Source organism: Plectrocnemia conspersa, unplaced genomic scaffold (genome assembly GCF_051122295.1).
Source record: "Plectrocnemia conspersa isolate PC_06_02 unplaced genomic scaffold, ASM5112229v1 ptg000002l, whole genome shotgun sequence".
Lineage (NCBI taxonomy): Eukaryota > Metazoa > Arthropoda > Insecta > Trichoptera > Polycentropodidae > Plectrocnemia > Plectrocnemia conspersa.
The window spans coordinates 20515573-20541359 of NW_028277166.1; the positions used below are offsets into that span (position 1 = coordinate 20515573).

The 25787-nt window shown below is 32.5% G+C and overlaps 1 protein-coding gene across 4 annotated transcripts; it reads right to left on the minus strand.

Moving 5' to 3' along the window:
* Window positions 1-893: 893 nt before the first annotated feature.
* Window positions 894-23168, minus strand: LOC148238005 (uncharacterized). Of its 4 annotated transcripts, none has more exons than XM_088203877.1 (8): window positions 22914-23168; window positions 5254-5459; window positions 4900-5180; window positions 4255-4719; window positions 3761-4052; window positions 2730-2829; window positions 2419-2653; window positions 894-2309 (listed from the first exon to the last, which is right to left on the minus strand). In XM_088203877.1, the coding sequence occupies exons 1-8, from the start codon at window positions 23022-23024 to the stop codon at window positions 1783-1785; spliced, it is 2217 nt and encodes a 738-aa protein (XP_088060003.1). In that variant the 5' UTR covers window positions 23025-23168; the 3' UTR covers window positions 894-1782. The 4 variants fall into 4 exon arrangements, with proteins under 4 accessions (XP_088060003.1, XP_088060009.1, XP_088060022.1 ...); XM_088203883.1 differs by lacking the exon at window positions 22914-23168 and adding an exon at window positions 12761-12994; XM_088203896.1 differs by lacking the exon at window positions 22914-23168 and adding an exon at window positions 8512-8632.
* Window positions 23169-25787: the final 2619 nt, after the last annotated feature.

Below are 25787 nucleotides of genomic sequence, written 5' to 3' on the forward strand. Positions count from 1 at the left end.
TAGTTTAGATAAGCGCAAATTTATGGACGCAAATCGTAGATTTATGAGCGCAGATGCCTAAAAGTTTTTTGTAATTAAAAATTTGAGAAACAATTATAAAATATGAAGACATTCTTTGAGCCAGTTAACTTTTTTATTATCGAAATAAATAGTACTGATTATGTACTATATTCTACTGTGAATAGATTTCCGGTAGTGATGGAATTATTAGACAGAAAACTTTAATTGATTGAAGATTTAAAATTACACATACATGTACATACATATATATATTTAAAGCAAACACAGCAAAGAAATACTATTAAACCCGCGACTCGTGACTTACGGAGCATATTATACGACAGCGTAAACCCTCGGCGAAGCGTCATCTAAGGGCTATTGTTGGCGTGGTGCGTTCTGGTGTCACAATCCTTGGGATGACGATATGGCGCAGACCCTTGTCTGACCCTCTAAGGAGCCAGGAGTCAAGGATGACCCTCTTAGGAAGACAAGGGTTTAAACCCCCGGCGTCGGGCCAAAAAATGGAAGTGCACTATCATCTGCTCTGGTCGAAGAGCCAAACTCCACTATCGCTCGTGGTTTAAAACACTTGCACCATGGCGAAGCAGGGTTTTCTAGGAAGCACTCAGAAACGTGGGAGTATTTTTTTATTTTTTTAAATAACCCAACGTTTTCTATATATATATATATATATATATATATATATATATATATTCCAAAAATTATTGAAATGTTTTAATTTAGTTCCAAGAAACGTCGTTATCTCTTGGGCATAGTAACGGTCGTCATTTTCCATTATTACATTTCTGTCTATTACAAATTTTATATCTTTATCAATAATAGAAAAATATATATTTTTTAATTGAAAGAATATTAAAGATTAAAAATTCATATTTCTATTATAGACCTCTTTATTTCAGAGAACAAATTACATTGCAAATATGCAAAAAAATATAAATTTATGATATATTATAATTACTTTTTAATATACTATTTTTTTTAATTAACATACATATATAATATAAGGAACGATTATAAATATAAATAATCAAAAATTTCGATAATAATATGGAAAATATAAAATAGGCAATCGATCGACAATCTATTTAGCCCATTGATAAAAACAACTTAACAAATACATTTAGACGTTCATAGCAAAGAACAGACAAAAAAATTATACATATTTATGCCCTTTAAAATAATTCACAATATATTATACATATAATTAAATAATAAACACATGAAGCAAGAATTGAGGAAAAAATTGCACATAACCTAAAACTTATATTTACATGCGATTTACTTAATTTGAAAGTAAAATCAATTTCACTAGAATATATTTTTCTTATAAAATATTGCATTTTATAATGACGAATTTATTATAATAATTTATAATAAAAACTTACATTTACATTATTGGAGATCTTAATAAGTTAAAGTGACCGAACAACTTTTCAACTAAATCTATTGCTAAAATTATTTATAATATAATCTATTCCAAAAATTACGTTTGGATGGAATAAAAATATCAACTTTTCTTACATGTAATATATAAATCGAACTATTGATTGCTAAAAATAACAAATGATTCAACCTATGTAAATAGAACAAATCGAACATCCTTTATATTTTTTTGATATTGTTTTAAATAGATCTTTTATCACACTAAGCAACAGTATAACAGAATTTATAATATGGTAAATTTTATATAAAACGATTTAGCGCCATATGTGTATATATATATATATATATACATTGTACAAAATACGACTCTTGATAAATTTACTGTAGTTCCATGTTGGCCATCATGACGGTTCTGATTTTAGTAATGTTCTTCTTTTTGTTTTCCATTTCAAAGTTATTCAAATCAATTTTAAAAGCTTGCGGAGTGTAATCCAAAAACTCGTTCAATTTACCGGATATATGAGCGAATCCTACTCTGCCTTCGACCACTTCCAGTTTCTCCATTGCCATATCGTACAGCTTAATCGATTCATCCTTGAAATCCTTACTATCGTCGGTACCGTCGACTTCTTCCAGATGAGATAGTAACAAATCGTTTCCATCGTATTCCATATCGTACTCCAGCTTTTCGAGCTTGACAGGTAAGCTTTTCAAGGGTGAAAAACACTTTCCAGGCGGAGTTTCGTCGTCTATTGGAATATCCATATAACCACATGTGGTGTAACGACCTCCAGAGTTGGAAACTTGACGCTCCATTAAAGGATAGTTGTGATCGTTTAACGGCTGTCCCGATGATACATCATCGACATTTATAACATCCTCGACTGAGTCCTCCATTGTGTTGACTGAAAAGATCAATATTTTTTTTTATTAATAACATACTGTCAAAAGCTTTTTCAAAATCAGTGAAGATTCTTCCTAACAAAGTTTAACACTAAAAATAATGATACAAACCTCCATTATTAGCTGACGGCAGCGACGTGTGCGCCGAGAGCAAGGCACGACGTATGGAATTGAGTAGTGCCGTATGCGGAGCATAGCCTGGAGACATGTGACTAGAACGAGCCTGTGACGGACCATTACCAGCTCTTAACGAAGGCGCCATTACTAAAGCTACTGATAATAAAAGTACCATAAGACACGTCGCCGGCTGTGCGCTCTTATAATTAGAACCTTTCGTTACGATGTTCTAAAAAATAATCAAGATAATTAGTAAAACGTAATACAATGGATTTATAATAATATATTAATATAATAACAATCACCTGTAATTTCTTTAACTGTGAGGCAAGAGATTGATTTTGTGATTGTAAGGCTTTTATTTTCCGCATCAACGATTGGTTCTCATCTGTGCATTGCTTTACTCTAAAATTGCAATAAACGTGTTTAAAAAAAAATATGAAAACAAAAATACTGGTCTTTTATATTAGACTTTAACCCTTTACCAACCGGTACATTTAAAGTACGAAATATTTCAACAAACTGATAAATCAAACATTTTATTTAATTTATATATTTTGATTCATTATATTTTAATAAAACTGAAAAGAATTCTTCTATTATTCATCGAATCTCAATATGTAGTTTGAGGGTCATTAGGAATCATATCAAAGCTTCAAATATGAGAATTACTAAAAATTTTGAGTGGTTCTCAATCGTATACATTATAAAATCAAATTAGAAAAAAAGTCGCGACCTAAATTTGTTAAATGCATAATAAAACCATTGTTCTAGTTAATTACGACTTGTAGAACAAGTTTATTTGTCACACCAGCATTAAACAAGCGCTTGTGCTAATCGCCTATTTGGGCAGATTAAGACTATTTGCAAATGCATTTAAACAAAAGACAATCGATGCCAATGCCAATACTGGGATGAATTGCGCTTACAAGTAACCAAATATTAGCATTGCCAATTCTCCAGCTGTCTGAATAATAATTGTTATGCAAAATATTATTATTAGATACATTAGAAGAATCACATTGCCTAAACAGTCGAGAGTAGGAAAGAGCGAATCATCTCCCCTAGTTTCAAGAGTATATACTTAACACTTCCACCAGATACTTCTAGCCGAAAAACCTTTCCGATCAAGAATTTCTACTTATCAAAACTTGACTTCTACTACTTCGCTTACGGTTTAAAACACATACCATAGAGTTCACCCATACTCGCACCAAACAGAGCTTTGTGATAAAAAGATTACTTGATAAAATTTCATGTGTTGGAGCAGTACGATAAAGTTTTAATTTTTGTCAAGATTAAGTAAGTAATTAAAAATTTATTAATGCATCTTTACCTATCTTCTAGTCCGTCGACATATTCCTTTTTGCGCCTGCGTGAATCCTGAGCGGATATTTTGTTTCTGATCTTCCTTCTAATGCGTTTGAGTTCTCGCTCCTCTAACCTAGTCAACGGGTAACAAGAAGGTAATGATATGCCCTCTTTGACTAAAAGGCGACGCTCTTCAGACGTCAATTCTAATCTCGGAAATTGACCGTTTTCATTTCTGGTCACATGTGTGTCGTCATCCATTCTATCATCATCATCGTCATCACTGTGACATGATCCCCTATCACTCGTCGAATCCTCTGCAATTTAATAACATATATAAAAATAAATTTCCATATTCAAAAGAAATGTAAAAAATTGAGGAACTTACCTGAGTCATCATTAAAAACAATGATCATGCACAACCAACACAAAAAGTTAATAAGACAATGACTCAGATTTTTTCAACGTTATAAAGCAAAATAGTTAATACAATAATACAAAAAAACAAATCAAACGAACCCATAACATACTGGTGCTCCTCCGATTCTAACGCAGCGTATATCAAGTTGCTCTTTTTTTTATTCTCCAATGCCTGTTTCGACTTTTGCAAAAAGTTTGCGGCGGCCAGTTTGATGTTGGTCTGATTCTTTAAATCGGCCGCATTTATGATTTTAATCGAGCGGAGGTCTTTCATGTCTTTGATGGTGACGGGCAAAAGGATCTTTCTGGGATTTCCGGTCATGGGTGCGACTCTGATGATCTTTTTCTGCGTGCTCGTGACATCGGCGCTCTGCACAGTGATCGATTGGTGATTCAAAAGCGCGTTGTTCTGATGATTGCTCAGTATTATCCTCTGCTTGTCACTGCGCATGATATTTAGGTTTTTTATGGTGTCACGCTTGTGAATGAAATTTTTCTGAACTTTAGGTAAAACGATGGCAGACGGCGGCGGCGAAGAAGATTTCCGCTTAAGATTTGTGATATCTGGAATGCGATGATGATTTAAAATGAGAAACGAATTACTAGTTTATATTACTAATTATAGCGAAATATGTGTGAATGTATACACAACGAATGTTAGATTATTAAAAATGAAAACGTTAATACTAAAACATTAAATAACTAAGAAAACTAGCAAACACGCTTGCATAGTGGATTACTCACTTTGGAATGTTTGTACAGGTTGGCTTAAATCGATGGATATTGTGTTTTGACAGTTGGACACCTCCGTCTTGTCCTCGATTGCAGGCCAACTTATCGGGGAGTCGTCTACGTCGGAAGAAGACGGACTGAACTGACCAGGCGAGCTGCTCGATTGCGGCGAATGCGAGTCGCCACAACTAGAAGGATTGATCTGTTGCAGCGAGCTGGCAAACGATTTGTTCAGAAAATCGTCGTCGGAGGGCTGCATCATCAGCGGCGACAACTGCTGATCGAGCAAGTCGCTGGAAATGTTAAAAACCGTAAAGCGAGCTAGTTTAAGATATCAGCTGTACGCTTCAATGTGAATTTAATTACAGGTCAGCGTGATCCATGGACAATCCGCTGTCGCTGCCGGCTAGAGAGCGAGCCGGTTCGCTGACTTGCTCTCCGAACGGTATGCTCCCCATCGTGTCCACCATGGTATCTACCATGGAGTTAGTGGGAATGTCCAGTAATCCGCCGTCCATCGAGAAGAAATTGTCCAACAATTCATCTGAATTTGTTGGCCAATCATCGTCGTTCTGAAAAAATAAAAATGGAAGTTTTAGTATGACAAATTCGCAAACAATATCTAAACAATATGATTGACCTCTGGGATTACATAAACGAAAAAGGTAGCGTGCTATGTGTGGTAGTAAGTACAGGTTGTATGTTATTGTTTGACAGTAGTTTTTGGTTGCATGGTGATAAATAGGTCCTATCGCACACGCATGGCTGGCTCTAGGAACAGGTGTTAGATGAAGGAGTCGCAACGTTAAAATAGAGAGCATCATAAGTCTAGTAAAGGTGCTATAATTATGTATGGTTATAACTTATGACATTTTTTAAACACATACGCAGAGAGTGCAACTAGATATTTATTAGACATTAACAGTCTGTTCCGCCCTGAAAGAGCGAAGGACATCCCCTAATTCTTAAAATGTATATAAGCTCAAACATAACGTACAAAATCACTTCCATAAAGAACTTCCACCAGACATTTCACAGGACAGAACTACTACTTCGCTTCTGACTTGGAACAAACAAGAGTTTAACCGAGCCCACACCATCTTTCAAAAATTAAGTGACCATTTAGTTTAAAAGCTGACGATCTTTCACTGTTACCCCAGAAAATTATATATTTACATACATATATAACTGAAAAAATAAAATAAGTTATATTTTCATATTTTTTTAATATGATATAATGTAATTTATTTCTATAAAAAATAATAGCAGTGAATTAAAGAGTACGAAATAAATTAACATTACAAAAAGTATTTGATATTCATTTTAAAAAAAATATTCATATCCATATAAAAAAATAAAAAAGCAGAATAATATATAAAAACATGTCAAATAAATTAATAAATTAATAAAGGAATGTTGTAATAAATTATTAAAACATTCTTATACAAAAAAGGAGTAAAATAATCAAAGCAATAAATCGTTGAGAACCACTGATTTTTTTTCTATAATTTACTATATATGCAATATAAAATTATAATGCAACAGAAATAATTATGGAAAAATACGTAAAATTAACTCACTCACATGTGTATAATAACAAATTAACAAATGTGTATGAATTAACTCACTACCCAAAGGGCAAGGATGTTATTTGGGGGGGGGGGCAAAAGAAGGCATTTGCCACCCCTTGAATTTGGTCAGAAAAATGCATATCATTCAATGAATTATTATGAATTTTAATAAAATCGAAATACGAAAAAAAATACCACTGACCCCCTCCCTGGAAAAACCAAAAAAAAACGTCCCTAGTTCTAAACCAGAAATTCTCGGGTTATCTCTCAAAGAAAATCTAAAAAACAGTATCAAATCTATCCTACAAATATTTTTTTTAAATCATATCAGAATACATTTTTGCCGGTAGACATATATTTTTACCAGGGAAAATATAATTTACCTGGCAGGTGTTAGTAAAATTATATAATCTCAATTTTTTTATGTGTAGTAGTAATATATGTATATATTTAACATATCATTATTTATTTACATACGATGTAAAAATGTTAGTGAATGTGTATTTTTTAGTGAAGATATATTTTCACTAGTGAAATCCAAATATATTTTCACTAGTACATAAATATATATTTCTACTAGCGAAAATATTATTTAACTGATTATATGCTGGTCTAAAATATCTATGAAACTCAGTTGCGACGTTTCCCATCTGTGAAATTGTGTTTATGTTCGACAATTTAGAGCAGCATATAATTTCACTAGCGCCCGTAAAAATACAATTTCATTGAAAACTACACATTCACTCTAACAATGATCGGTATATAAATGTTTATATTACTATATATGGATAATTTGAGAGCATATAATTTAACTATTAGGCACTAGTGTACATAATTATATGCTGCTTTGAAATGGCTATGAAACACAATTTGATAGTTGCGAAACGTCCATTTGCTGTTCAACCCCAAACCTAGCCTCATGAAAATTCTAAAACTAATAATAATTTAAAAACTTTCATTACGTCAAGTCCAAAATACCAACTAAGCCAACTTATCTCAGGAGGAAATAGCGGGGGAAAAGTACAGACAGACGTCGCATCTCGCATATTGCTCCAAAGTCTGCACTTTATTGCACTATGTTTTAAAAATATGATATCTATCCTTACCGATATTACTACGTACTTATAATATAATAGTATTGGTCAAAGTGTATTTAAATCGAATTTTGGTCAATAGGAGGGCGCAAAAACAATTATATAATTTCACTAGCGCTCCCACTGCTACAGCGATGGCACGATTTTATTGCTTTTGATGTGGATTTTTACTTCTGAGAAGTAATAATTGTTTTTTGCACTCTCCCATTGGTCAAAATTTGATTTATATGTGCTTCATTTGTTTCTCACTTATTATATTGTTATATAAAGCCTTAATATGAACCAAGCGTTTCCACTGCATTTGACGTGGACTAAACAAAGACTCCATTGAATTTGGTCAGAAAAGACATGTCATTTAATGAAATCGAAATTTTAATAAAAAACGAGCAATGATTGGAAATTCCCCCACCCCAGAAAATGCTGAATTGACTTTCCTGCCAGTGTTAAATATAAAAAAATATTACTGGCCGAAATCAAACAAAATTACTGACCTATAATAAATACAGTTAATTAATAAATAGAACGGCATAAATTATTTTCACTTTTATTAAGCGTATCGTAGATTTTTTTAGAGTAATATAAAAAACGCAACTATGCAACAAAAATGCATAAATATAAAATATGACCTAGTTTAATTAACAGCAAAAAATATTTAATTATTCAGGGGTATCTAAGCGAATATTAAGGCAGTTTAAATTCATTTTAAAATATGCAAAAAGCACTTGATATTATATGATTTATTGATAAAAAATAAATTAAATTTTGCACGAACATTGACCATGACCTCAGTATCACTATCAAAATTCGTTGTCGTATAAACTTTAATGCTCTAATCAAGAGTTTTAATATACATTTTAAATTACGCGATATTGAACAGGCAGGTATTACGTCTTACTTTATCGGACATATTATATAAAGAGAATATAAACAAAAAAAATCGAAACATTAACTAACGGTACCCGAGCCAGCGGTCGAGCGGCGAACAACAGTTATCTCAGTTCGGTGGGTATTATGAAATATGTTTTCAATTTGTTGTGCGAGACATGATCGGGCAGGGCGAGCGATGGTCTAAAACTGAGTGCAGACTTCAGCTGAAAATCGGGGTTAGTCGGCTGCTGACTTTTCTGGGCGACCGCCAAACGGATTGTCCTGAAAATTGTTCCTGAAATATTTACACCAACGACAAGGTGAACAGCCCGCGAATCGACGAGAAAAGAAAACACAGCAACGTGACATCAATACAAATATTTTGAGTTGATCTGACTCATTCGGAACTCGATGTGTGTTACGTACAACAAATAATTCGTATTAAAAGAACAACTTAGCTAGCAAACGATGACACGTTAAAAAACGATTTTAACAGGAAATGAAGTCGTGAGTGCGATAACGACAACTGCAATGTGCGTATGTCATAACATACATACATATATTATACAAAATATTATTAATGTGTATATAAAATATAAATCGAAAGCCTCTATAATTCGTATGCGAGATATACAAATATTGCAAACAATTATATATGAGAATATAGTAAGATCAGGACCATCCGTAATCGTTGCGTCGAAATTAATTCTTAAATACTTGCTGAAATGATCATAAAAGTCATAAAAGTAAGATTCAGGTTCCGCAAATTTAATAGGAATCGAAATTTTCTTAATATGTTTTTTGGCGGGATCTACTATGACTGAAATTCGCAGAAACGAAACAAAATATTAGAAAGGCCCACTCTTTATTATCGTTTAACTCTAAAGCTTATCTCAAAATCAGGTGTGCGTCGCAAATTTTGGTGATGTTAGTGTTACGTTTTTGTTTTAAGACGCAAATGTTTTATTTCAATCAATTTGTTTCAAACTATTTAATTGCATAAAACAAACGCCGATACGGATTCAAATTTTTACGTATAACAAATTAATTTTGCTGAATTAATTCAATCGCAGTTGATTCTAAATTCTAGTGATTTTTTATTATTTTCTTTTGTTTTTTATTTAATATTTGAATAGTTAAAAACTACAAATAATTGAGAACCCTAATTGTAACCCGTAATAATAGTTCATAATTAATAAAACATATTTCAAGAAATATTGAGAATTGTCAGAAAAGTATTTTAATAAGTATTTAATAAGATATAAATATGTACATAGATTTAATACTAGAAATAGAGACAATTAAAGAATAGTTAGGTGTAAGAAAACGAGTACGGCCAGGGGAATTATGTACGGAGGTGTGAATTTTTATAACACCTTTGTGCATTAAGAAATAAATTATAATATTAAGTCTTTTTTATAATCTGTTCATGCTTATATTATATGTATGTTGAGTTAAAATTTGTTTATTGTAAAAATTAGCTACATTTTTGTGTTTAGTCCGTTGTAACGCATTCGGCTAACGCCTTTAATGTTGCATCGGATGATTTTCAATAAATAAATTAATTAATTTAGCATACGATTTGATGCGTATTCGAAAAATATATATAATTTTCTCGCCACGCAGCTTAGTAATGGTAATAAAAAATATTTAAATAAATAATCGAAAAGTCGTTTATAAGGCGAATTTGTGATTGATCTAAAATATAACCATAAATTATTTCTATAGCCTAAATCAGGTGCATGTTGAAAAAATATTTGCATATGTTAAGTTAGAACACCATTCAATCAAAAAGATGGCGATTTGTATGTACTTAGCTGTGCACATTACTGTTTTATGTACAATTCATCATTATCATATTAGGTACGTAAATATAACGAAATACATTTTAAAACATTTTTTTAATTTAATATTTAATTTCTCAGAATTCGTCTTTTAAAACTCTTTGTTTATTTTGTATCGACTTTGCTATATATGCAAAAGTATATTTTTGTATACGTTTTATTTTTTTACATTAAAAAGTCTGCATTTCCCGCTAGTTGGACAATACATTTAAAACTATGTTTGTTTTATGTATAAGCATTATGTTGAATAACATAGAATGCGTAATTTTCCTCTATAGCCGATAAACATAATTATCATTTCTAATTTACCGACACGCACTCTACTTCCAGCGTAAAAAATGTTTAGCAGTCATGTGAAAACATTCGAAATTCATTATAAACTGTCAAGCTTCATATAATATATTTGACAACGGACCACAAAAGGGAAATAAATCGCAACGCTCGCTAATCTTATTTAGAAAGTTGCATTGAAATCTGCCCGCTGTTAAAAAGACGTTGCAAACTTTCACGAGACATTCACTCGGCGATGAAAAAAATTAACGAACCGATCGACTGGAACCAGAAAGATAACTTGCCAAAATTTAATCTCGGAGATCGAAATACAAATTATCACGCAATTTTAATACCGATAAATTGCTAAGATCGTACAGATATAAAAACATATTGACTGCGAATCCCAATCTATCGGTTTAGTGATACTGATATGAAACTTGATAAACAACTCAAATGCATTCGTTTTCCTAAAATGACCTTGACTAAATATCTACGTAGTTGTTGCTGGCATCTTGCGTATAATCAATCATTGCTCGTATTCGACTATTCTTCTCGTAATGACAAAATGCGAAAGATAAAGAAACTGAAGGAGCACGTTTCACCTACGATGTCAAAAACAAGAGATGAGATAACAGCACGTCAACATCCGTGTTATCAGAAGCTACAAAGTCACAGAAGGGTCACGGAGATATACATACGTCGTTGATGATCTTATATGTATATTGTACCTACGTAATTCACAATAGCTAAGTAAAATAATAGAACCATGAATCAACACTACAGTCAAAGTTAATAAGATAAATTGAACATATATTATCAGTTAATTGATAGATAGATAAAATCGTTAAATACGAATAAAAATAATCTTATGAGCAACGGAATGATTAGGGACATACTGTGTTTTTATTATTATTAGATATTAATAAAAACAAAGCCCTTGAAAAAAATTTACAAAGCTTAAAAGGTGTGGTCCTATACTATATATGTACATACATACATACTCAGATATATGTTTTTATTGATTAACGTGTTAAACCTATTGTTTTTTAAATACATACATATTCTGTATACAATCATACATAATTTAAGTGATGTTCATAACATAGACAATCTCCCACTTCCTGACCTCCACATTCCCTACCCCAATATAAATGTGTATAGCAATAATTGCATAGTTGTACTTCAGGACCCTAAAGAAATCCTCTCTTAAAGATCTCACTTTCTCCCTAACTGCAGCTAGACAAATTTAAATCGCTTTGACATTGAGTAAAGTTAAATTTGTGTATTTTTCTGTATATTTAAATATGTTAATTTAATAAAAATGAATGTTTTAAACTAATCACATATTTTTTATTGTATTTTAATTTGCGTTAAATCTTAATCGCCAGGTAAGGACTAGTTATTAGTAATTTGCATTACCTAGAGCAACTTTTTTTTAATGTTTTGAAGGACACAATCACTATACTCCCCCCCTTTCCGCTTCTTATATGCTATAATTGGTGTTATTTGTAATTGGAAAGTGATTTCGACGAAATCGAAAAGAAAATGAAAAGTTGCATATGAAATTACCCGACTTGAAAAAAAATGATGAATCATTAGTAATGCTCCAAAATATCATTCAATCAATAACATAAATTCTAATGTTATCGTTTGAGTGTTGAATAAAAAACTTCCGTAAATTTTTGTATATATAATAGAATACTATTCCATCCGGATATGACTACTAATGGAATTATAAAAATCAAGTGTTTCTCAATGCTTCGATTATTTACACGAGATCACGTCATAAAATGATATGCATACCATTTCCGCAACTCATGACTTTCCCAAGTTTTCCTCAACAGTGCGGTAAAATGTTAATCATTTTATTGCAAAGGCACTACACGTTTATCAATCGATCAACATTTAAAAAATCAGGTTAAGCACCGTGTATGTCATAATCAAAACAAAAAAACCGATATGTATAAGTGCAGCGTGTCCACGTAGCCACGTAAGCTACCATGCGCTCAGACAATTTCCTCCGAGAAAAGAAAATCCAACACGAGATAAGATTCCAAGACACTGCCATTGAACCAGTTTCGAATCTAGTCAAGGAGACCGGCGAGACGCCGACCACGTGGTGACCCAAAACAGCAATATTGTAGCACGTACTGTCGAAAGCGCCCAATCGACAGGAGTGGTATTTGGGTATATTGAACGAGCGTTCGACACGCGGCGCGTTTACCTCCAGCAGGGATAGGAGGTCCATCCTGGGATCCATAGCGGCCGGATGCGGCGTATCGCCGCGGCCAACTTTTACAAACTGCTCTTTCGCCTGGCGATAATGTACAGGTGGTTGCGATAAACCGGCACGCGATATCTCCCATGTGCCGCCATGGTCACAATAACAATAATTTACTATAGACCGGCCGGAGCATTTCGAGGCGAACGCGAAAGACACACCGGCTCGTCTGCGACTATCGCGCGCAAGAAAGAAAACGGTTTTGTAAGCCCGTGAAAATAACGGCAGTACACCGAGACAGGGGTACTCAACCGCAGCGACGCACCGTGCATAACAATCGTACGCCCGATTCGGAAGAGACGTTCGTGTGTATTGTACGTATACTGCATTATTATCATAATTTAATAATAATAAAATCGCTTAGCGGTAAGCGAATTTTGATTGCTGATTATAATAAACCAAAGTCGTTGACTCTTGCTACTAAAAACGAAATTCTCGGTTTATAGTATAATTTAAACAATTCTTCGCATCAGAGTGCATTCATTAAATGTATCTTTGAGTTTACGAACGGAGCAGTGAAAGTCCAAATAGAATTTAAAAAAAAAACGATCATCTAAGAAATACCTATACCCCTCATAACGCGGTAAATTGTGGACGTGCTATTTGGATGTGTGTAGTTGGGGAACTAGAAAATACTTAAACAATGTTTTACTATGCATACGTGTGGTAAGATATCCTCCCTTTGGCTCGCTCACATATCAAGTAATGAGCATCATAATAGCACATCTCCAATTTACCGTGTTATTGGGGAGTCTACTGTATGAGTATATATATATTCTTGAAAAGTGTAGGATCTCAAATGATTCGATATAATTTTTTAAGCTACCACAATTTATTACAGATTTAGTGACAAATTTAAAAAACCCATCATTTTAATTTCTCTTCATAATAATCATGCAATGCAATTGAAGCGATGAAGCCAGTTGTGACGCGTTTATTTTACTCAATTGATAAGATAATAAATGAATAATAAACTAAACTTCATATAATGCAGTTGGTTATGAAAGCATTGAACACATGCGAATTGAAAACCAACTTTACCTTCGCCATGGCGATAAATAAATCACAGGGGCTTAATTGACCTCAAATATGAATGCTTCTCTCGTGGTCTACGTTATATCGCAATGTCAACAAAATATTGAATTATATTCTTTGGAACCATTGAACCAAACTCGCATGCCGATGTGATCTCTAAAATGGACTATCTATAGCCAACTTACACAATTGTTTGTATATTAGATTACAATACTTTTGTAATAAATAACTTAAACTATTCTGTGTGTAGATAAATATAACAAAACAAACTTTCCGCGTCAATAGGAAGCATTCCAAAGATCCTCTTCAAGATTCTTATCTCTAACTTGTCCGGTCTAAGTCGAGCTGTCACGGTCTCACAATCTCGTCGTATTATACATTACTGTGTTTAATAAATCAATATTTACCATTCAATTTCAATTAAGACACAACAAGCGACTGTGTTATTTTGTTAAAATGAACCATTAACATTTCTATCTCAAAAGCCAGTGGCGAAGCTATGGTGGGGCGGGCCGCCCCGGTCGGCACTTGCTTGGGGGCGGTATATTCGCGATGGGATCGTCTAGTATGGTTCTTAACCCTGAATGCACTAAAACATATAAATCCACGAATAACAAGATCTTAATAATAACCAAGTTATTATTTTAAGAAAAGCTGATTTTATGACCCTGCAAAAAATGTATGGGGGGGCGGCCATTTTAAGGATCGCCCTGGGCGACACATACCCTAGCTACGCCACTATCAAAAGCTAATTACATACAAAATCTTTAGAACAATTTTCACTCACCAAAATAATCCAAAACTATCATCATGGGTATTTCCGTACAAACCCTGATTACGTATTCATTCGCAGTCAATCAAGAGTGTATAGTACGCAAAATGCACAACACTGAAAAAACATACGCATTGACCATTCCTGTTATGTTTTATATATATATATGTCTACTTCAAATAGCGAGCAAATACCGTATTTTCACAGCAGATTCTCAAGGACATTTGGAAAATCGCTCAAGACCAACACCATACCACGCATGAGACGCACAACCACCAACTGTCCAAACAAATGCCAATTGTCTTGAGTCAAAACCAACATGACTGAGTCGATCTAAATATGTCAGGGTGCCAACGAGTGTTTTGTTTGAAGTCTAGCCTAGGACAATATGGTAGTCTTAGACGTTTGCATTGTGAACTTGTATTATAGCAGAAGCAGAGCTGTTAAGAATACAGTAAAATAGGTCAAGGATCATATTGTTCACATAATACAAAGGTGCTCTTTGCGAATGCACTATGTTGTTCACTTAATTCGTTCAAAGTTCCATTCATAAAATTTCACAGTTTTTCTTCACTTCAGTTGCTTCGGATTTAAACACTTAATATATTCAAGTCATGCATATATTATACAAACATTTTTATAAATACTATCAGTAAACTATTCAATAACGGTAAACGTTAAACGGTTATATATATGTATGAACTAGTGTGAGTGCAGTGTTTAATCTATCGAATATAAAAAATAGACTGCAAAAGATACAAGTTCAGAATTAAGTCTAAGGCATTTTATTTGAGATTGATCAGTGAACGAGTTTTTTTGTTGTAGCGCCATAAATCTCGCGCCTATTTTATTTTACAACAAAATATTTCATAAAAAAACATATGGTGACAATTTTTGACATTAGATTTTTTTAATGAGTTGATCGGTAATAACAAATGGCATTTTCCTCCCTTTTTTAAGCATGAGCGTCACATCTCGCTTAAAATTTACGACATTTTGCCTAGAAATTCATTTTAATAGCAATGACCGTCATAGCTATTCAAATTGGCGATGATTTTTTCATCGGCAAAAGTTTCTCCTTTCCCCAAAATAAACGGAACACTTTGTTGCGACTAAGGCCTATATAGTAAACCCTGCCACATTTAATTATGCAAGCTTTGGTTGTAGAAGAATGTCCCGAATACGCTATCAAGATTTAAATAACGAAGAAGATTTCCGAGATGATATTTCTAAGTCTATGTATGTTTATAATCAGTGAAATTATATATTCACTAGTATAAAAATAATTTCACTAACACGACCAGTTAAAATGTGTCAAACAATTAATTTACAATTTTACTGCTCCGTATCAGTAAAACTGTATTTGTCACAAACAGATGATCTGGTACATTATTTAAAATAAATTAAAACAAACCCAAAGCTAACATGAAAGTTCAAAAACTTTAGTTTTAGAACTTTCAATTGGTTAAGTTGGGTTTGATTAATTCGGTGCTCGGATTTTTCTAAACAGGTTTATTCCGGACAGATTTTTGAGGACAAGATCCTTCCGAACAATGATTTTTCTTAAGCCTAAGTAAGGGCTAACACAATATATACATACATACGCATACATATGTTACACTATGTGTTCATAACCAGTGAAACTATATTTTCACTAGTATAAATATAATATCACTAACTCAACAGTTACAATGTGTCAATATTACAGACAGATTTTAGCGGACAGGATCTTTCCGGACACTGATTTTCCGGACAGAATTTTTGCGGACAGTTTTTCCGGGCACTAATTTTTGCGGACACTGATTTTTCCGGACATAATTTTTGCGGACAGTCTTTCCGGACTTTGCGGACAAACATTATTCCGGACACTAAATTTTCCAATGGCGGAAAAAATAATCGTCATAGTTAAAATATTGTTTCATTAGATTGATTTAAAATTGATTACTACATTTAACTTACTTTAAATTGGTTAAAAATTCAACAATCCAAATTCTTACCTTTTTTTAATTAAATTTAGAAAAAAACATTCTGTCCGGAATAATCTGTGTCTAGAAAGATACTGTCCGAAATAATCCTATCCTAAAGAAATATATATTTACCGGTGAAAATGTATTCGGATATGATTTCACTGGAACGCCAGTGGAAATATAATTTCACTAGTAATACATATTCACTGTAACATATATACTACACGGTCTGAATGAGCCATGGCTCAAAATTTGAGTCGCAAACTCTCGCGGCCCTCTCAAGACCCTCTTGACAACGCCTGTGCCGGCGCAATTCAATGAAAGTTGTACAACTGGATCCGGACCACTACCGCAGCAGTTCAGATAGCAAAATTCGCCATACGTGATTCATTTGGGTCACAATGCCGTTCCAGAAAAGAGAAAGGCCCGAGTCGCGAAGACTATCGGGGCGCTGCCAAAATCACGCTCGAAGCCCACGGCGCTTGCGGTTGCGTCATGTGAGGTAAAGATTTCGAATGAAAAAAATGGCGGTAGACCACTAGATAGTTTTGCAATACATAACCTATAAAAAAAGGGCATGTGTATCAGCATTGTGTAATTGAAAAGGCTTTCGTATGTTAATATGTATTACTAACACAGTTTAGAAATCTGGTAATCGAGTGTTTGAAATTTTGAAATTGGATGCAATTTCAAAATTAATGTCATTTACGACAACAGAAAACAAGTCAACGTCCAAAATAAATAGTATGATTAAGCGTTCTAGAATTAGATAATATACGAATACTTTAATTTTTAACCAGTTCTAATGATTTTAAGCCAAATATCTAAAGTTCAGCTTTATAGTATAATCTTTGAAGCAGTGTCGTTGCTAGGGAGGCGGGAGGAGCAGAACGCTCCGGACAAACTTGCTTAGGGGCGCCATTTTCGCGATGGAAGGACCTTTGTAGTGTGGTTCTTAAGCTGAATGCGTTAAAATCCGCGAATACCTAAGAGCTAAGTTGAATATTAATTATTTATTAATATTAATGCCAAAATCGATGCCTCAAACTAGCAAAAATGAATTTGAATTTAGTGAAGATGATGATTATTATACACAGGTATGTATATTTTAGATAAAGCTTTAAATCAATTAGAAACAGGGAGCAAAAGACATGCATTAAATTACAGATTTTGTATTAAATAATTGTATGGGAGAGGGGGGCAAAGGTAAGGATCGACTCTGGCGGCACGCTACGCTACTGCTTTGAAGTGCATAAATAATATAAAGGCACGATCCATTTACTTAGCCTTTTGATTTAGATACAGATCTTTAATACGCACAAAAATAAAAGCGTCGCAAAAAACATCGGAATTCCAATACATATGTATATCTATTTTTTTTATTAAGGTATGTGCGCAGAAAATTTACATAACGCGAAATGCCAATGCTTATTATTTAATTGAAAACAGGTTCCCAATGATAATGAGAAGGGTTTACTATCGTACAAAAGAAACATAAAAACTTTCTATATGTACATTAAATCTCTTGCAAGAATACATTCTACAGCAGAGATGCCCAAGCTTTTATCATTTTATCGCCTTTCTTTTTACTAATAATATTAATTAACGCTACTCGCTGACATTTGAATGAAAATAAACGGATTGTGGCGAACGTTAGTAACGCAAAACTGGAACGAGACAAAGTACTGCTTCTGAGGAAATAGTGACTTGCCGGTGAAAATTAATCAGGAATGTTTTGGTTCCAATATACCCATTTTTTCTGCTGTACTCTAGAGACGTCAAAGATTTGAATCAAGGTCGGCTTTCGTAGTTTAGATTGTAGAGTGGATATAGCCGTGCACCACAGAGGGCCGACGCCGGGGCTTTAGCCCTTAGCTTGACGGGCCTTTACAGAACGCTCCACCCCACATATGGCCAACCAATAAATATATATTATTGTTTGATAGTGAAAATATATTATAGGAATTATCGATGGTTTAAAATATGCCCCTAGCCTGAATGACGACTCTGTTCAGAATCCACACCAAAAGCAATAAAATCGTACCGTCGCAGTGGAAACGCTCGGTTATAATAAAACTTTATAAAACAATATTACGACTCATAATAAGTGAAAAACGAATGAAACATATCTAAACCAAATTTTGATAAATAGAAGAGCGCAAAAAAACTATTATCCCTTCTCAGAAGTCAAAAATTCACGTCAAAAGCAATAAAATCGTGTCGGCGCCATCACAGTGGGAACGTTTTGTAACGAGCGTTCTCACTGCGACGGCGCCGTAGTAACGGCGGCACTGTGATTTGTCACACAGATGATCTGGTACAATATTTAAAACAAATTAAAACAAACCCAAAACTAACTTAATGAAAGTTCAAAAACTTTAGTTAGTTTTAGAGCTTTCAATTGGTTAAATTGGGTTTGGTTAATTCGGTGCTCGGATTTTTCCGAACAGGTTTATTCCGGACAGATTTTTGCGGACAAGATCTTTCCGAACACTGATTTTTCTCAAGTCTAAGTAAGCGCTAACACAATATATATTGTACATATGTATAGTATTATATATGTATGTTCATAACCAATGAAATTATATTTTCACTAGTATAAGTATAATATCACTAACTCAACCAGTTAAAATATGTCAACTGATATAATATTGCAGACAGCTTTTTGCGGACCGGATTTTTCCGGACACTGATTTTTCCGGACAGAATTTTTGCGGACACTGATTTTTCCGGACAGAATTTTTGCGGGCACTAATTTTTTGGGACAATGATTAATCCGGACACTGAATTTTCCGAACAGGATATTAGCGAAAAAAATTGCACCAAGTAAAAATATTGATTCATTAGATTTAATTCAAATTGATTGCTACATTTAAGACGGTGGTTAAAAATTCAACAATCCAAATGTTCATCTTGTTTTTAATACAATATCAAAAAAAAAACTGTCAGGAACGGAAAAACCTGTCGTTTTCCTCGAACGGAATACATCACACAAACACCTTGTTTAAATACAAAACATCTAATGAATGGAAAAATACTGAGGGTCTCTAGATATTTACAGGACATGAGCATAAACTTTCGCACTCATTATTTAGAGTTCATACTTTTACTTTCTAGCACTTTTTGCGTGATCTTTAAAGCAGTTTCAAAATCACGAATCAATCACTCTAAATCGTGACTTGAATAGAGAAGATTTCATCGCGTCCTTCGACTAAACAGTAAACAAGATTCGCACCAAAAGACTACATTGTGTCTGGGTCTTGGCATTGGTGCACTTGCCAAAATATGATTCGATCAATTATAACAACAAACGACACAGTCCACGGCTCCAGATAGATTGATAAAAATTGATCAATTTAGTCGGACAACAGCAGTGATGCTGCATAGCAAGACCATCTCAGATGAGCGAGAACGTCTAGAACAAAACGCACTCAATAGGGACCTCGGCGTCAGATTTGGACCTAATCCAAACGCCAAAGGGTGGTCGGCCAAAGACAAGGAAAATCCGAGGCGAAAAGAAGACTCGCCCGACTGGTCCGTGGCCGTTTTGATGGCCTCCCAATGTCAATAAGGCGCGTCGGCATTTGGTCATTGACTTGTGGGTCATCCTGTACCGACGAAAATTCAAACCGGCGCGCAATATATGCAAACCGGCAAAGTGGCGTACGTTCACACCATCTCTTGTGTGTGCGAAATGGAATTTTACACGTCGATATGTGTATTATATTGACAAGGCATTCTTGTTACATCATCGTAGTAGCAGTAGTAGTATAATAGTTAAAACCGGTCGTGGCATCCGAATGGATTCTCATAAGAGACGACTATCTACAATAATAGGTATTTTAAATTGAAGCGTTGTTATTGGATTTTTTTTCATTCGAGGTTCTATGAATATATTGTTAGATCGAATGAGGCATTTGTGCCATCAAACCTCTGTATAACTCAACCTGTCCTATCACCTATTTAAAAGAGATTAAAGCTAGACGATATATTTTAACTATTGACTATTAAACCTATAACAGCCAAGAATAAGTTTGTTCTAAATTAAATATTGTTTCAGTATATATTTTACTATCGAAACAAAAGTGGTACCAAAATTATTACCAGCAAATAATATTGATGTAAAATCTGCATTAGACGCTTATCAATCCAGGAAATTTTCAATAATATTATTTTTTTTTTAAATCCAAAAAATAAAAATATATTTAATCGTATTTAAAACTATATATATACAAATTCGCTATATTTAAATAAATTATACTTGCTTCTATGATATAGATTGCAATTAGAGATCCACCAATTGAAGTGGAAATTTGAAATAAATTTTTCATCCTTCGTTCTTAGAATATTATACAAAGCGAAGTAAGCAAAAAATTGAGTTTTTCGTGCTGAACAACTTGATAAAAACAATATAGCCACACATTATATTATGCATAAAATGGTTAAATTGAATTAAAGGCGGTATTTCAGTACAGAAAAATTAACCAAAATACCGGTATTTGGTATACCGGTTTAAGCAATCTAAATAGAATTAAAAAAATTTGCTAAGCGGGCAGATACACGCATCTCTACTACTAATTAAATTCCGGAATTATTTTATAAATTATATTGTATACGTTTTATAACGTTTGTAATGGAGATTTAATATTGTTATATTTGTTATTAATATTATTATTTATTTATCTTTTCTAAATATCATAAAAATATCGGAGGGGGAGAAGGAATACACTGTTTTTTATATTTATTTTTAATTATCTTGTATTCACTGTTTTATATTAAAATATTACCTATTCCAAAATATTACCTACATCACAAAACTATCATTAATATAAATAATTAGGTACTGGTCGATTAGTGACAGGCCAACGCCGCGTTTGTACACATCCATTGAAACAATTCGCTGCACACGCGAAAGTTGTGAGACTGACTTTTTCGCCGCTTGAAATGTGATAATTTTTTAATTAAAACGAATTAAAAAGAATTTTTTTACAAATGTTTTGACTTTTATTGGTACACATGTTATTATTAATTAAAATTATTTTTTCAGCGGTTTTCAATCTGTGGGTGGCATAAGATCAAAATTAAAATCATAACATTTGTTTTATTTCTAAATAATTTCTAGGCAACAAAAAACTGAATATTTTAAAACTCAATATAAATAAAATTAAAAATAATAAATGCTGGTTTTGAAGATTAGTTGACGAAATGCATTGATTTTGTTTGGTATTTGTTTATTATCGCGGCTTCCGCCAAGCGGAACCATGCTCAAATTTAACAGTTGTGAAACGTCCATTTGCTGTTCAAAGTAACAAATGTTAAAATTATTTTATCAGTGGGTCGCATAAGATCAAAATTAAAATCATAAAATTTGTTATATTCCACTTTTTTTTAGTTAAAAAAAATATTTACAGAGGAACTCAATATAAATAAAATAAAAATATATGATTATGAGGATAAATTGACTTGAAATGATTTGGTTTTTATCCGCGAAAAATGATTTTTTATATATTTTTTATATAATTTTTCTGTACTTGCCTGTCACTAATCGACCAGTACCAATAATTATCTCCATATTCTTGCCTAAAATCGTTATTTTAAAACAAAATGGCTAAAATTGAAAAATAATTAATTCTAGAAAAAAAATTGTGATAATATATTTCATAACAAATTTATAACATAAATAATAAATCTACTTCATTCTTGCACCAGTGTCGAGAGTATTTTTTACTTTTGAATAATCCTGTATCGCAAAATTTTATTAAATGATGCAATATTCCTTAAATCAGTTTTATATAGAAGGGGAGATGTGAAATATAATAATCTAATAACTTTTTACACTAAATTTTCTAGAAGTACACTTGCAAAAAATACATTAAATTAAGAAAGACTAAAGAAAAATTAAGAATTGATTTATTGCAACAAGTTATTCAATAGTTGCCAATAATGCAAAGAGACGAAATTCTGATAACGACGAGATAAAAGTTGATTATCGACTTGTGATAAGATGGTGTTTCAGTATTTATAAAACTTCCAATTAGATTTTATTAAAAATGATTACTACTAAAAATAGCAAGTAGTATATAGCTGTCATAATTAAAAGGGGTAATATCGAACATATAGATTATAAATAGAAAATTTAAACTTCAAAGATTTTTTTTAATTTTGAGTCAAAACAAACTAAATAACAGCACATCCGTATATGGACAAAAATTGCCGTTTTACGTCGACAGGTAATATAAAAAAAATGGGCGAACTGACACGCCGCACAAGTCAAACATACGGTAGCGCAATGACACCGCGAAAAGCCAAAATTTTCACTCACAAATAAGCCGCCGTCCATTGCCAATCCTGAAGGATCCTGACCGATGATGTCGTCGTCCTTCTTCATCAGATAGTTGACGATATGGTTCAGTTTACCGCTCGGCACTGACATGTCTGTCGCTCACGCAAATATCATCACTCGGATAACCTCAAAGGTGCGAAGCGGACGCTATGCGGAGATCCAGCTAATCTTGCGCGAACGACGTCAAGGACGACGACACACCGGACCGAACGCGGTCGCCTCCGACGTGGAACTAATGACGTCATCCCTCCCCGCCCTCCTGCGGACAGCAATCGGACTTCGAAGATACGCAGCAGACGCCTGTTTTACCATCAACTTATTTCGAATGCCAACTCTAGATGTCACTGGCACTATTTTATAATTTTTAACTAAAAAAAATAAATCATTAGCAAATTAATTAAATTTAGACTACATTTAAAAAAAATATTTAAAATAGAGGAAAATAATTTTTCTATCGAAATATATTTTGTTCTCTTAAATGGGTGTGATTTATCAGGGAATTGTTTTAAGAGATATGTGCATTTAAATAAATACTTTGTTACATGAAACGAATTGTTGAACATTTGTGTAAGATAAATATTCGCTGTTCTGATCAATGCTCGCACCTATTATGTCCAACAGTAATGTACAAACAATTCGTTTTATGGAACAATTATATTATATATGGCTTATTTAAAATGTCCTCTTCTTAAATTAACTAATAATTTCTCAGTATTAATATTTTTTATTTATAAATGACATCTAAGTATATATGGACCATTCTTCATTTTTATAGATTGAAAGTTTAAAATCTATCTTGCAATTAAATATATGAATCTACTGGCGATAATATAATAATTATTTTCAAACTAATTTCATTTTCGGATAAGTATTGTTAACAATATCAGTCTAAAACGGTACTTTTCAATCCTAGCTTAGGCCACTACAAATGCATGCAACAACGTATCACATAACTATAAAATATAATAAAAAAATTAAATAACCACAAGATTACATCAAAAATGTTCAAGCCATACTTTGATTTGCCAGGTAATGCCGTTGTCTCGATTAAGATTGACTAGATTTTTCCATTAAATAGTAAAAAAATCCTTTAAAATCAATTATATTATTCATTACAATGATAGCAATAAGATTCTAAATCTTTTATTTTATATCTCCATCATTGGCAAAATTTCAATTATTTGTTTTTCATAAATATTATCTAGCCTTGTATCTAGATTTAATGTGTATAAAACAATTCAAAAGATCATTATACTCGTTATGAAAGTGGAAAAATACCGGAAGGCAATTTTCTACATACTGATAATAGGCCTGCACCACTTTGTGTCTCAAAAATGAATTAATACTAAATTTTCTCATTACCTTTAGCTATAATATAACACATACCTAATGCATATACATACATATGTTTTCATGTAATAACGAACCATTCCAGTCATTTTACATTTTTGTTTCACGCCTAACACTTGAAGGATATAAAATTCAGGCAGAAATTGTCCCTTTCGTTCTTAATATTTGCAGCATTTAGGAAGATGTAAAAGTTTTTATTCTCATATTAGAATTACTGCTATTTTTAACATAAAACTTAATATTTTAAAATCAGAATGACATTCCATAGAATTCCTGCTTACTTTTATACCTAGTTCTGCCTTTCATATTTATCATTTTCACTTAGGATTGGAGGGGTCTTTCAAAAATACAATAATATTTTATTTCAATTAATTTGAAATTTAATATTGTACATTTATTTTTAGCAGTATCAATCTATCTGCTCTAATAACTAAAACATATCTTTCCTGCAAAAATATTGGAAGTATAAAAATATCTTCTATGCCGTCAATTAATGAAACTAAATCTTTCATAATTTCTCGTTTAAAAAATACTATGATTTTAAAAATTCTAAACCGCTTTTGCGATTCTATCACTACATACTGCCTATTGAGAACCAAATATATTTCCTATTTTAAATATTTACACCTATATTTCAAGTTGTTTAGAAATACTATTGAATTCTCTCTGATGTTTATTTAAAGTATGATAATAAACGTACAGCTTATTGATAATGTGACTGAAGTGGTTAACTTAATTGCATCATCTAGAAACAACAAGTCAAATGCAAAATTTGTCATTTTTTGTGTCAAATGAAACTACACATTTATCCTAAAGATATACACTGAAAAAGTATGCCCAAATCTAAGAAAAAAATCATGGTAATATTATTCATTAAAGCCACGTTCCCTGCGAACTTTATTAACATTTATTTATTTATTAAACTATCAGCATTTAAAATGAATTGAATAACGCCTTAAACAACATATACTGTGAACGTTTTTGTATCGAATGTCCTTTTCTGCACATATTTCCTCACAATAACATTAATTTAATTGTGAGGAAATATGTTATTTGAATATAATTTTTCTTTACAGTTATTTTTTTCAACTTCTGGCAAATAATGACTATTCTACATATTTTATTTTAAATTAAAAGTTATAAATTTATCTTGCAATTGAAAACATGTAACGTATCTCAGAGTCTACAAACGGTGACATTTACACAATTTAACTCTTCAATTCATGTACTGATAAACATGTTTGTATTTTATATGAATTCTATTAAATTTTGAATTTTAATATAGCTTACGTCTTTATTTTATTTTTCTAAATATAAAACAGACGATCCTTTAACGAAACAATTTATTTTATCAGTTCAAGTACTGATAAGTATGTAAATATTTTCCACGCCGTTCATACAAAAATGAAAACTATGTTAAACGATAAACTAATTTTATAATATGGGTTTTTTTTGTTTAGGTTTTATATTGTGACGTATTTTATTTAATAATAAAAAAACATG

What these genes read in the sequence shown, in the direction of transcription:
- LOC148238005 (XM_088203877.1), bottom strand. Translation starts at nt 23,024, where the DNA reads ATGTCAGTGCCGAGCGGTAAACTGAACCATATCGTCAACTATCTGATG. An exon ending in CAATGGACGGCGGCTTATTT is followed by an intron (nt 5,460 to 22,913) that starts GTGAGTGAAAAT and finishes TTATTTTTTCAG; the next exon opens with AACGACGATGATTGGCCAAC. An exon ending in ACCTGTACAAACATTCCAAA is followed by an intron (nt 4,720 to 4,899) that starts GTGAGTAATCCA and finishes ATCGCATTCCAG; the next exon opens with ATATCACAAATCTTAAGCGG.